Here is a 13,050-nt window from a genome sequence, read left to right as displayed (position 1 = left end):
CTGGTTCTCCGGTGCCTCCCTTCCCTCCAGCGGGTCCAGCAATACGTCCTGGGTCTCCAGCAGAGAGGAGAAGACGACGACGACGACGACGACGACTCATGGTTCTGTCCACGGTGGACCGGTCTCTGCTGGAGGATCTGGGTCTGTCCACGGTGGTTCGGTCTCTGCTGGAGGATCTGGGTCTGTCCACGGTGGACCGGTCTCTGCTGGAGTCTGAGCTGAAGGAGGTTCTGGTGAACCTGCATGAGTTCATCTGGTTTCACCAGAATCCGACCCGGTGGCTCCGATGACGAGCATCGAGGATCAGGACTACACTGAGACTGGTTCATATAGAGGATCGGGACTACACTGAGACTGGTTCACATAGAGGATCAGGACAACACTGAGACTGGTTCACATAGAGGATCAGGACTACACTGAGACTGGTTCACATAGAGGATCAGGACTACACTGAGACTGGTTCACAGAGGATCAGGACTACACTGAGACTGGTTCACATAGAGGATCAGGACTACACTGAGACTGGTTCACATAGAGGATCAGGACTACACTGAGACTGGTTCACATAGAGGATCAGGACTACACTGAGACTGGTTCACATAGAGGATCAGGACTACACTGAGACTGGTTCATATAGAGGATCAGGACTACACTGAGACTGGTTCACATAGAGGATCAGGACTACACTGAGACTGGTTCATATAGAGGATCAGGACTACACTGTGTATAAAGTACTTCACTGTTTACTCCACTACTGTCATTGTAAAAACTACATAACTTTATATTATCATCTTCATAACAAAACCATGTTAAAGCTTCAGCTGTAAGGCAACAATAATTATTCAAATGTTTTTTATTGGGTTTTAAAACATTATACAGTTATTCAACATCTACAGCATCCCACCCAAATATATATATATATATATGTATATTTATATATATAAATATATATATATACAGTATATTTATATATGATTTAACTATTATCATTATTTACAGTAAATTATTGAAGCAAAAACAAAATCTCACAGGCTAAAATAGAAATAATAAAATAAATAAAGATATTAATTTTATTTATAAAAATAATATATAAAATACAAAGTTATGGTTATGAGTTACAGGTATTAAGTCATACGTGTTGTAGACATTATTATAGTATTACCCAACAACAATAATACTCATAATAATAAATACTCATATTCATTTCATAATATTAATTATAATTATTCAGTGAAATATTTCTGTCTCTCAGTCACGAAGTTGTTCTCTTGTCTTCTTTGTCTCAGTCAAATTAAATATCAAATATTGTTTTAATATACAGTAAATATTCTGTAGTTTTCTTCATGTACTCACTTAGTCAGCAGATCGTTAGAAGAGTCCGGATCGGAGGAGACCCGGATCCTCGTTCTGGTTCAGTTCTGATCCGGAATCTTGGTTTTAGAATAAATAATAAGAGCGAATCAATAATGAGCGCGTGCGGGTGATGTCATGGTTCCGATCATCACCAACAGCAGCTCATCCGGATCAGACGGACTGAGACTCAGAGGACGAAGACACGCGCAGCTGGGTTTGACAGCGCTCCTACAAAATAAAGGTCTCCCCGTGGATTTATTTTGAAAGTCTGGAAACTGAGTTTAGAATCGACAGAAGAGTCTGAGAGTGTCTTGGTATCGTATTTGTATATTAATAAGAGATTATAATATATTAAATATAAATAAATATCTGTGTTTTTATGAGATATTTAAGTATTTGTTACTTCAGGATGAACTGTGAGAATATAAATATAGTTCAGTGCAATATAAAGATAGTTTATGATAATAACAGAAGGTTTACAGTTTAAATGAATATGAATGTTAACTTTAGTTTACTGACCTGAGAAAGAAGTTTATTACTTTATTTAAATCATTTACATTACATCTAGTGTGAGGTGGTGGTCAAGTACTGCACTTAAATACAGCTCTGAGGAACTTGTACTTCATTTTACTATTATATTATACTTGATCTTATATACTGTACTAGGCTAGATTTTAAAAACTTATAATGAACATATAATATACTGAGAATATATATATATATATATTATCAGAATCAAACCACCCAACAGGATATAAAAGGAGTAAAATGAGCTCTAACGCATTCGGCTACAGTAATAAAATGCTGCATACAAACATGTTGCTTCATGAATACTTTAACGTTGATACTTAAAATAAATTTAGTCGATACACTAATATTTTAAAGTAAAATGTAGAATATGTCTTCCACACTTATCTTATCTTATAAATATATTTATATCATTATTTCATAATGAAAGCCAATATCCTAAATACTCAAATTGTGTCTATGGTTGTTGTATATTTTTACTTATCATATTCCATATTATTTAACACGTATTTGTGTATTTTCGTTCCTCAGAAGTGTCAGTTCTCATCCTTTAGGTTTTAATATGAGACAGCTGCAGTACCGTCCTCCGCCGCTGTGGAGCAGCAGAGCGCCACCACTGCTCACCGGAAAGGCCTCTACTTCTTCTTCTTCTTCTTTTTCTTCTTCTCCGGAAACGTGATTTACTGAAACACAACAAACACGATGGCGGCGATAGACGGAGAAAGAAACCACGAAACGGGGAAACTGGAGTTGTATCCTTTAATAAGAACTCTGAATATTTAGCTTCAACTCTTGTTTGTGTTATAAAGTGTTCTGACTAATAAGTTCATGATTTAATGAGAAACGTAACGATAGCAGCAGCATTAGCATAATGCTACATGCTTCATTAGCCTCTCAGTAACGTTTGTTTACTGTCTCGTTTCCTCGTTTCCTCTCCTAGTTTACTCATTTTCTTTCCTTTCCTTCTCTTCTTATTTATTCTTTATTCTCTTCATCAGAGCTTCATGCAGGCTAAAATACGATTCACTCAAGTTATTAATATCTAATATAATATGTAAGTTATAAATAATAATGATAAATAATAGTTTGTAAGATTAAAGAGCAGTGGAACTCAATAGTTTAATTATTAAAAATATAGTTTATTTCTGTCTGTATGTAATATTCTTATTTAGGCTAACATTTAGCTTTTAAACTATAATCTGAGAATAAAATGATTGAAAGAAGAAGAAATCAGATATTATAAGAAAGTCTTTTGATAAAAAATAATTTATTAAAACTTCCTGTTTGGGGGAACAGTCCACATATTAATTCTGTGGAAAGTAGAACTATAATAACAAACAGAAGCTCGGCTCTCGATGTGATCGATAGATCTACAAGTTCCTCTTCTTCCTCTCTTCACTCCACACCTCCATCTCTCCATCCCTCCATCTCTCCATCTCTTGTTCCTCTTTGTTCCTGTCTGTTGTTTGCTTCATGTTTGGATCCAGCTGGTCTGATACAGAAAGATAAGCTGCACATTGAACGCTAACGGAACCATTGACTCACCAGGAACATGAATTATACATCTGTAGAACATCTGCTGCATATGGAAGCACATATCTGCAGCCAAAAAAAATACCCCCCCCCCCCCCGAAAAAAAAAAAGAATTACATTTTTTTTGCTGGCGGTAAAAAAAGAAAACAAATTATTATTTTTTTTACTTTTTTTCTGCCAGCAAAAAATAAAAAAGTTCCAGTTGCTGTTTATTGAAGGTCGTCACCTCAACCACATTGGTTTCATTCTTTATACTCCAGAGCTGCTTCTTCCTTAACATTCTATTCAAGGGTGCGTTTGCTCAGCAATCCATGTGAAACATCAAGCTACTGAAGTATTTCATCTGTTGTAAAGCCACGTTTAAAGAAGTCTTTAATGTACTCACAATCCATGTATACGTCACATGTAGGGTAACCTACGAACAGCTGCTTCTGTGACTCATCATTTAGACTTTCTATAGCAGCTGGAAACATCTGGTCAGTGTTATGGTTACAGATGGACGCACCAAAAGTGGTGCTGCATTTTGTTTTTATGCTGGTGGAAAAAAAGTAAAAAAAAATATATATTTTTTATTTTAACTTTTTTTCCACCAGCATAAAACAAACCGTAATTAGAATTTATTATTATTTATTTTTTTTGGTGGATTTTTTTTGTGACTTTTTTTTTTTGCTGGTGGAAATGTGCTTCCATAGCTGCACATTGCGTTTCATATGAAACGTTTATTTGTCGTTTATGAGACTTTGTGATTCATTTTAGATGCACAGCAGCTAACAGACGGTTCAAAATGTGAAGTTATTTAAAATGTATTTTCATCATCTTCAGACGACTTCACTGCTAAATTCTGCTTCTAGAAACGTGTAAAACGTTAAAGAGCGTTCGTAGGAATCTCTTCTTAACGTACGATCAGCTCGTCATCTGAGGACTCGTTGAGTTTAAAGTGAAGTCTAAACGAGACGCTCAGACAGAGGTGATGTCACGGTGATGTCATGTTGCTGTTATCGGTGGCTGCAGAGTAAAAGTGAGCTTCTTCTCCTCCAGCTCACATTCAGATAAAAACTATAAAATACTTCATAACACATAGTTTACTAGTTTTATTTATATTTTATATTAAGAATCTGCAAAGTAGCCTTACTTTTAACTAATGTTTTTAAATAAATGTAGTGAAATGCAAAGTACAAGATTTCCACAAACATCATGCTGTATTGAAGAAGACTTGAAACTAGAGATTGAGACCATAAACTCATGTTTACAATGTTTACTGAGGTAATAAATCAAGAGAGAAGTAGAGTCATTTTCTCATAGACTTCTATACAACCAGAGGAGTCGCCCCCTGGTGGACACTAGAGAGAATGCAGCTTTAAGACATGAAGAACAGACTTCTTCTTTGACCCCCCCCCCCCCCCTCAGCTCTCTGGACGTCCCGTTCCCGTCGTCTCATGAAGCCTCCATCGCTCTTCGTTCTCTGTCTCCGGACCGCGAGCCGAGGAAAGGCGGCATCAGCAAACATCTGGCGGTGACCGGCAGCACGTTGTCTGTGTGAGCAAGAAAAACACGTTTAACTTCTTCTGACCGCTGACGTCCGTCCTCTAACTTCTTCTTCTTCTTCTTCTTCTTCTTCTTCTTCTTCGTCTTCGTGTGTTTTTATTCAGGAAGTGGAGCGCAGACGAAGCTCGAGTCCTCCGAGTGTCGGTGAACTCGTTTCTGGATCACCTGACGCTCGTCATGGAGACCATGCAGATGTTCGGCCCCCCCGTCACACAGTGAAGCCTCGTCACCTGATTCAGGACTTCATCCTCTGGAGGTTCAGGACTTCTTCACGTGGAACAAAGAGGCCGGCAGTTTGAGTCCAGTTGGGTTTTCATCAGAACTTTCTTTGTATGAAACAGATGTGGTTCACCATTCATGGTCCCGTCAGGATGAACTGTGATCGACACGTCAGCCGGTTCAGCGTGACGTTCCTCGTCTGACCAGCAGAGGGCGCTGCGTGATTCAATACACTCACCAGCTGTTTGAGAGAAACACAAAATGAAAATGTGGAATAAAAACATGACATTTATTTGTTAACGTGGAGGTTGAATAATAAGTGAAAAGGAGAAGAAGCTCCACACGATGTCCTCTGTTCACTTCTGTTTCATAAATCTATGAAATCATTTACTAAATTCAGACATTTCACAGAATAATCCCGTCAGAGTTGAAGGAAATCTGAACTGTTTCATCTCAAGTGGAATAAATCTGTAAAGTTCTACGTTACCTTTGTGTGTATGTCTCCTTCATATTTAACTCCTTTATTCTGTGCAGTACTTCATGAACTATGAATCTCTGTATGTGTCCGAGGTAAGACGATTAACATCAGCTGTATTTAATTCACATGTCATTGCTCCTGATATGATGAGCTGCAGACACCAGACCCTCTACATACACCAGACCCTCTACAGACACCAGACCCTCTACAGACACCAGACCCTCTACAGACACCAGACCCTCTACAGACACCAGACCCTCTACATACACCAGACCCTCTACAGACACCAGACCCTCTACATACACCAGACCCTCTACAGACACCAGACCCTCTACAGACACCAGACCCTCTACAGACACCAGACCCTCTACATACACCAGACCCTCTACAGACACCAGACCCTCTACAGACACCAGACCCTCTACAGACACCAGACCCTCCTGATAATCCGGTCAGTTTTGCTGAGTGCAGCAGACCAACGGTGGCCGAGATGAACATCAGAACAGGTGAACAGGTTGAGAGATGATGGTAAACATGAGTCAGCAGGTTGATTACATGAAAGCCGAATTCACCAAAACATCGATCCGGTTCTGACCTGAGCACAGGTTTGAACCTGGCTCGTGCGCGTCCTCGGCTGCGTGCACGAAACTCTTAAAATGTAACATTTTTCTACGGAGTTCTGCACTAATGAATCACTGACGCACCGCCCCGCGAGCCCGCTCAGTGATCCAAATCAAACGCACCCAACAGGTGCATTCTGGGTGTGGCTATGCTAAACATGCTAAATAGCTAATGGTGGATCCTCCAGGTGACTTCTGAGGAAGTTCTGCCGTTTGTGGACTGGTTCTACTGGGACCAGAGAGGACGAGTGGACTGGTTCTACTGTAGTGGTCTGGTTCTACTGGGACCAGAGAAGTTGGACCTGGAGGAGCTTTGTGAGGACTTGGAGGTGTTCATGCTGACAGTCAGACAGGTGAGTACAACAACGTGTGTGTGTGTTGCTGTTGTTTCTATGAGAACTTTAAGGTTATTTAATGAATGTGGCTCATTTCTATTGGGGGCCATCTTGGTTTCTGTTGGGGGCCATCTTGGTTCATGCTGATCATATAAACTAGCTGCAAAGTTCCGTCTGTAAAGTTTTTGTTGGTTTGTTCTTCAGGTGTCGGTGATGAAACACTTTTCTTTAGTTTCATAAGTTTATCATATATGATTATTTCATCACCCTCAACCTGCTTTCATCTTCGTATTTCTTCTTGTACTTCAGTAAAATATCTTTAACGTGGTACTATTGGTAAAATACTGCAGTACTCTGAGCATCCATAAAGTAGAAACTTCCTGAGCTTGTGAAATGGAGCTTTTTAGTTCCTGATTTAAACCTTTTAAACATAATCAGTTATCTCAGATACGTTTGATCTGTTTTTAAACACGCTTCATACAGAGGTGACGTTTCAATGATCCGCATCACGTTCTTTATGTTCAAAGATAAAAGATGTTTCTGTGACAAAGAGACGAGTTCATGAGCCGTGTTGCTCTAAAGCACCGCTGTGTTTAACAGGTTAAAGGTCAGAGAGACGTTGTGTCACTTGTATTAAAAACATAAACCAAAAAAAGTTGAATAATGTAGAATACTAACATATCAATGAACATGATGTGATATAAAACATAAAGAAGTGAAGTCTCTGCTACTGAATCCTTCAGGAGGAAAATTTCGCGAAGATTATCTTGAACAAAACCGGTGAGAATCATCGTTTGTTTGACACGGAGATTAATCCAAAATCATACGGAAGAATCTCATTGGCTGTTTGTGGAGGGAACCAGTGATGACGACTTCCTGTTGGACGTCGTCATGGTGATGTCACTTGTTGGTTTGTGGATGTTTTGAAGCCTCCAGTTCAGCATTTTGGTCGTCGCCATCTTGTTTTTTCTCAACCAGTGAACAGGAAGTGACCATATCTGGACTGAGGAGGGACGTAGAGACGCCGTATACGTCTCTGGTAGAGACCTGTCAATCACTGTGTAGCCCCGCCCTAAAGCATCCCCTGCTTTATGGTCTGTGTGACTCTAAATGGACCATAATGTACTAAATGAACATCATGCTGTATTGAAGAAGACTTGAAACTAGAGATTGAGACCATAAACTCATGTTTACAATGTTTACTGAGGTAATAAATCAAGAGAGAAGTAGTCATTTTCTCATAGACTTCTATACAACTAGAGGAGTCGCCCCCTGGTGGACACTAGAGAGAATGCAGCTTCAACACATGAAGCTTTGACTTCACTCTTCAGAACCAGAGGTTATTTCCTGGTTGGACTACAGAACTAGTTCATCCCTGCGGCTCTTTATTAGCGTAGCTTTGTTAGCAGCTAGTCCATTATTAACAGGAAGAAGCAAACTTTTATTGTGAAGAGTGTACAGGAAACCGTGGGCGACCGTGGCTCACTGGGTTAAGAGGGTTGTCTGGGAGCCGGAAGGTCAACGGTTCGATCGAAGTGTACCTGAGCAATACACTGAACCCCGGGCACCTGTCATTGGCAGCCCACTGCTCCCTATATACAGGGATGGGTCAAATGCAGAGACAAATTTCCCCCTTAAAGGGATCAATATAGTATAATAAATAAATAAGAAACTAACAGTACGTATTAATCGCTGTGCTCTTTGTTTAATCTTCTCATAACTCTCCACCAGAAAGAAGAAAAACAAAATGTCAAACTATTCCTTTAAAGGTTGTAATTACAAACAGACAAAATTCTCCATTTACAAGAGGTATGAAGGTGATGACATCACTGTGTGAAGATGAAGAGAACTTACATGATGAAGAAAACAAACACCAGGGATATAAACACTGATTTCCTCTCAAAAACGATTTTTAATTAGATTGTAACTTGTCGTCTCTTCTCTTCGTGATGCACATAAAGTTTCAGGCTGCTACATTCTGGAGATACGACGATAATAATTCAGTCATTTTCATTCGTCCTCCTCGTCCTCGTGTCTCCTCCTCTTCCTCCTCACGTCGGCCTCAGAAGTCGTCGTCATCACAAATGTCCAGATAAACGTCGAAGGCTTCTCGGTTACAGTTTCCATCCGGAGTGAACACGTATTTATGAAACGTCCCGTCCACACAGATCGCTGCGGGACACAAAACAAGTTTACATTTTCCCTTCAAAATAAAAGTCCTGCTCCTCTATAGAAACAGAACCACCATGAGTAGAAGTAGAGAGAACTAGAACACGTCTTTACTGAAGAATAGCAGTTATAATGACATCAATCATTAAGAAGAAAAACTTCAAGTTTTTACAATAGAGTTTTTTTGCTATAAATATTAAACTATTTACATGTTTCAGCCTCTCATAGGAAACATTACATTACAGTCATTTAGCAGACGCTTTTATCCAAAGCGACTTACAATTCAGAGTCTATCACATTTCTACACCGTAGGCACAACTACAGGAGCAATTTTGGGGTTAAGTGTCTTGCTCAAAGACACATTGACATGCGACTAGCAGAGCCGGAGCCGGGGATTGAACCGCCGACCCTCTGATTGAAAGACGGCCCTGCTATCCCCTTTGCCACAGTCGCCCCGAAACGACATGAACATGATGTTTATTGTGTTTCCTCACCGATGACGGAGTTGACGTTCTTGGATGTGTTCTTCCCAAAAGCACAGATGCAGGCGCACTCAGCCGGCACGGTGAAGCTGGCCAACGACCACTGGCTGTCCACGTACTGACCGATCACAGGGCCCACCTTCCCCACACGGGCCAGCCTGAGGAGCACACAGCAATCAGCAGCACTCTCACAGGGTTCTCACTGATCATCGTATTAATGACACCTTTCCATGACTGGAAAGGTGGTCTACAGATGGTCCAGGTTTTCCAGGAAGCCTGGGAACCTGGTCTACAGACCAGTTCTGGGTTAAAGATCAGGAGCAGGAGGTCTTACGCGGAGCGGCGGTTCAGTTTGGTGTCTTTGAGAGCGAAGATGTGGACGGTTCCTTTATCACTGGAGGCACACAGGAAGGACGAGTCGTGGCTGAAGTTGATGCTGAAACAACAGAACAGAGTCGGAGCGTCAGTCCACAAACCCGTCGGTGACGTCATGACGTCTAAACGTGCCGCTGTAAGCGACGCGCTGTCGTCTTTCAAATATTGATGTTTTCTTTCAAGGCGAGGAAGAGAAGAACCAAATACTAGAAGAATCACAGATTCTGCTTTTGGAAATCAAAAGCTCATTTGAAACGAGGAAGAGCCGTTTGACCATCTGACACGCCGTTTGGTCGACGCCTTCTAACTACCCATAATCCCCTGAGTGAGTACCAGTAGAGGGTGGCGGGGTCCGTCCCGCGCCGCAGCTCCACCAGCTTGTCTCTGGTCGTGGTGTCGAACAGACGGATCAGCGTTCCTTTGCGAGACGCCGACGCCGCCACGCTGCCCGGCTGGTTCAGAGCCACGCAGGCGATCTCGCTCTGGTGGGCGTTGATGGTGAACGGAGCTGACGACGTGCCAGGTTTGGTGTTAGAAAGGTCCTGAAGAGGGAGATAATCGTGACACTAACTCTGGTTATTTAATCCACTTGGTGTGTATTTTATTTCTCTTGTTTGTGACTTACGACCAGCTGCAGACTTCCACACTTATGACCCGGAAACACCAGCAGCTGTTTCTCCAGACTGGGACACAGATCACACAGACCTGGAGCACAGGAAGGGTTAACTTCACTATGAACGTGGTGGAGCGGGCTTAACAATCAGCTCTCTGCAGGTTCACTGCTCCACAGAGGTTCATTTATGAGTCAAATACAAACAACTGAGATCTGAAACAACTGGACAAAAAATAACGTCGAAGATTCTTAATATTATTCTTCAACTTTGTTTTAGTAATTTAGTGTTTTGCATAAAAATGCACAATTTAAATAAGGAAATAATAAATCTCATAATTATTATTTTAATGAAGTATAATAATGTTCTTAGAGCTCGTGTTAGAAGTTAAACATCATAATTCATCTCTTAATATCTATTTTATATTCATGTGAAAACATCTCCTTCAAACTACTGGATTTATTCAAGTTTATCACCAAAACTACATTTTACAGATGACATGTGAACACATCACGATAACGTTATAATGTACCTTCAACCAGTACTCATGTTCACTGAGCAGAGCCTGAAGGCATCATCATGTAACTGAAGTGAACCTGGTTAGCCGTTAGCTGCTCTGTTAGCCGTTAGCTCCTCTGTTAGCCGGCTCGTTACCTTTGGGGTTGTCTCTGGTGTCGAACTCAAACAGCTTCACGGGGTTGTCAGGGAAACTGTAAACGTAGATCCGGTTCTTCAGAACGATGATGATCCTGAAGCACAGACGTCAGATTAACGAGTATTGAACGATTCTTCAGGGACAAACTGCAGACGTAGAAACATTGAACTCACTTGTCGTGTCTCATGCGAACGGCCAGGACCGGTTTAGTGAAAGTGAACTCCAGAACCAGTTTGTCTTTTGGGTCCCGAGACTCCCGAGCGTCGTCCCAGACCAGAACTGGAGGAAAGGATTAGTGTTATACTTTGTTTATCTCGTTAATACTTCATGTCTGTTTTCATTCATGTCTAAATGTACAACATGATAATCAAATCAGTCTCAATGCTGATGAATACAGAAAGATTATGAATGTCTTCTTTGATTTCTGTATAAATGAATCTCCACAAATTATCTGTCAATGCAAAGAAAAATAGTTATTATATATAAATTCAAACAAAATTCATATATATATAAAAACAAAGTAACTTTATTTTTTTTTTTTGAATGTGTTAAAACATCTAAAATCTAAAGTGTTTTTAGGGAACAAAGTGAAGTGAGAATAAGAGATCTGAGTGTTTCATATGTAATCAATAAAATCTAAAAATCAATTTTAATAGCAGCAGGAGCCAGGATCAGTGAGGCGTGATGATAATAATAATAATAATAAATAAATAAGTGACTTGATGTAACTCACCAGATATTTCAGAGAATTTTGGGTTGACTCCGCCTCCAACGACGGCCAGCAGGTTGGATCGATGCAACATGGAGCACGAGGCCACACTGCCCACCTGCTCGTGGTCTGGACACACACACACACACTTAACAATTTAAAATTACTTAAATATTGTTTTACATAACAATGTCACAGCAAAAGTAATATCATCTCCTAGAAATACAAATCTTATCAAAACAGAGTATTTAATAATAAACGTGTCTCTCAGGCAGTGAGGTCATCATCTTACCCAGGTGTCCTTTCTCCATCAGCGGCTCCACGTTGTAGATCCTGACCCCCGTCTCCATGGCGCAGCAGAAACAGCCTGAGAGAAGGTCAAAGTATTAAAGTACATGACGGTGGTACAATGTATATAAGTACAACTTCCCAACAGTCTATAGAAGTACAGTCCAGTAATCAATTAGTCAACTCATCTGATGGTTTCCGTCATTTTTCCAGATGTAATGTTTTTAAATGTTAATGTATTCGTAATAATGTTACTAATAAACAGCTCAGTGTATTTTTATTGCGTGGTATTAGTACTTATTCTGTAACAGTATTTCTACAGTGTGGTGTTATTACTTGTACTGTAACAGAGTACTTCTACAGTCTGTTATTAGTACTTTTACTGCAGTAAATACTGTACTAAATCGGGTTCCTAGATGTAGACTGAAGCTCTAGTTAGCTCTAACGTTAGCTCTAGTTAGCTCTAACGTTAGCTCTAGCTAACGTTAGCTCTAGTTAGCTCTAACGTTAGCTCAACCGTTAGCTGTTAGCTTACTCTGGTCCTGGTTGAACTGCAGGCTGTTGACTCCTCTCTGCTGAGTCATGGCTGCTCACCTCCCGTTACCGTGAAGTTACCGGTAGATTAACGACCTGTAACGGAGGAGAAACACAACACGAACGTCTTCACAGTTGAGCAACACTGTTGTTGTTCTGTTAGCATGTTAGCTAGCTAGCGCACATTAGCGTCAGACCGGATATAAACGCGACTGTCGTCTTTATTTTACTTCCGACATTTAAAACATGTAAAGTCTCACCATGAACACGTGGACACGAGACGAACCTGCAGGTTTAAAGCTGTAAAGAGGACGAACGTGTGAGATAACAAACCAACAACAACAGATGTAGCAACACGGAGGTTTGTTGTTGTTTTCAACAGTGACGTATTCAACACGTGTTTCCGGTTTTGTTCCTTTTCCCGGTCATCATATTTTTCCTGCAATATAAATAAAATAAAAAAACGATGAAGGAGAAAATAAACTAATTATTATATTATAAAAAACGGTCTCCTCTGAGAAGGATATTATTTACAAAGACGCAGTCTGATATGATGAAATGATTCTTATGGTGTCACTCAAATGCTTTTATTATAAAACATCATTCACACGTTGTT

General features: G+C 40.3%; 2 protein-coding genes across 3 annotated transcripts; one reads left to right on the top strand and one right to left on the bottom strand.

Moving 5' to 3' along the window:
• The first annotated feature begins 2,546 nt into the window (after window positions 1-2,546).
• Window positions 2,547-5,664, top strand: lage3 (L antigen family member 3). The gene is made up of 3 exons (XM_076078243.1): window positions 2,547-2,633; window positions 4,822-4,950; window positions 5,064-5,664. Exons 1-3 carry the CDS (start codon window positions 2,584-2,586, stop codon window positions 5,176-5,178), a joined length of 294 nt encoding a protein of 97 aa, XP_075934358.1. The 5' UTR covers window positions 2,547-2,583; the 3' UTR covers window positions 5,179-5,664.
• A 2,636-nt stretch (window positions 5,665-8,300) lies between these two features.
• Window positions 8,301-12,837, bottom strand: wdr45 (WD repeat domain 45). Of its 2 annotated transcripts, none has more exons than XM_076078241.1 (11): window positions 12,721-12,837; window positions 12,436-12,530; window positions 11,905-11,979; window positions 11,637-11,741; window positions 11,077-11,182; window positions 10,903-10,997; window positions 10,263-10,342; window positions 9,971-10,179; window positions 9,597-9,698; window positions 9,275-9,420; window positions 8,301-8,783 (listed from the first exon to the last, which is right to left on the bottom strand). In XM_076078241.1, the coding sequence occupies exons 2-11, from the start codon at window positions 12,482-12,484 to the stop codon at window positions 8,674-8,676; spliced, it is 1,077 nt and encodes a 358-aa protein (XP_075934356.1). In that variant the 5' UTR covers window positions 12,485-12,530; window positions 12,721-12,837; the 3' UTR covers window positions 8,301-8,673. The 2 variants fall into 2 exon arrangements, with proteins under 2 accessions (XP_075934356.1, XP_075934355.1); XM_076078240.1 differs by having other exon boundaries at window positions 12,695-12,832.
• Window positions 12,838-13,050: the final 213 nt, after the last annotated feature.

Source organism: Anarhichas minor, unplaced genomic scaffold (assembly GCF_050575085.1).
Source record: "Anarhichas minor isolate MPS153535 unplaced genomic scaffold, ASM5057508v1 ptg000064l, whole genome shotgun sequence".
Classification (NCBI taxonomy): domain Eukaryota; kingdom Metazoa; phylum Chordata; class Actinopteri; order Perciformes; family Anarhichadidae; genus Anarhichas; species Anarhichas minor.
Note: the sequence above shows the minus strand (reverse complement) of the source record. Positions and strands in the feature narration are given on the sequence as shown.

Bases quoted from the DNA above. Each gene is read 5' to 3' on its own strand.
- lage3 (XM_076078243.1), top strand. From the start codon at position 2,584: ATGGCGGCGATAGACGGAGAAAGAAACCACGAAACGGGGAAACTGGAG. The intron at 2,634-4,821 runs GTATCCTTTAAT...CCCCCCCCTCAG, and splicing joins GAAACGGGGAAACTGGAGTT to CTCTCTGGACGTCCCGTTCC. The intron at 4,951-5,063 runs GTGAGCAAGAAA...GTTTTTATTCAG, and splicing joins ACCGGCAGCACGTTGTCTGT to GAAGTGGAGCGCAGACGAAG.
- wdr45 (XM_076078241.1), bottom strand. From the start codon at position 12,484: ATGACTCAGCAGAGAGGAGTCAACAGCCTGCAGTTCAACCAGGACCAG. The intron at 10,180-10,262 runs GTAAGTCACAAA...CTCCCTCTTCAG, and splicing joins GTGGAAGTCTGCAGCTGGTC to GACCTTTCTAACACCAAACC. The intron at 8,784-9,274 runs GTGAGGAAACAC...TGTGTCCCGCAG, and splicing joins GAACGTCAACTCCGTCATCG to CGATCTGTGTGGACGGGACG.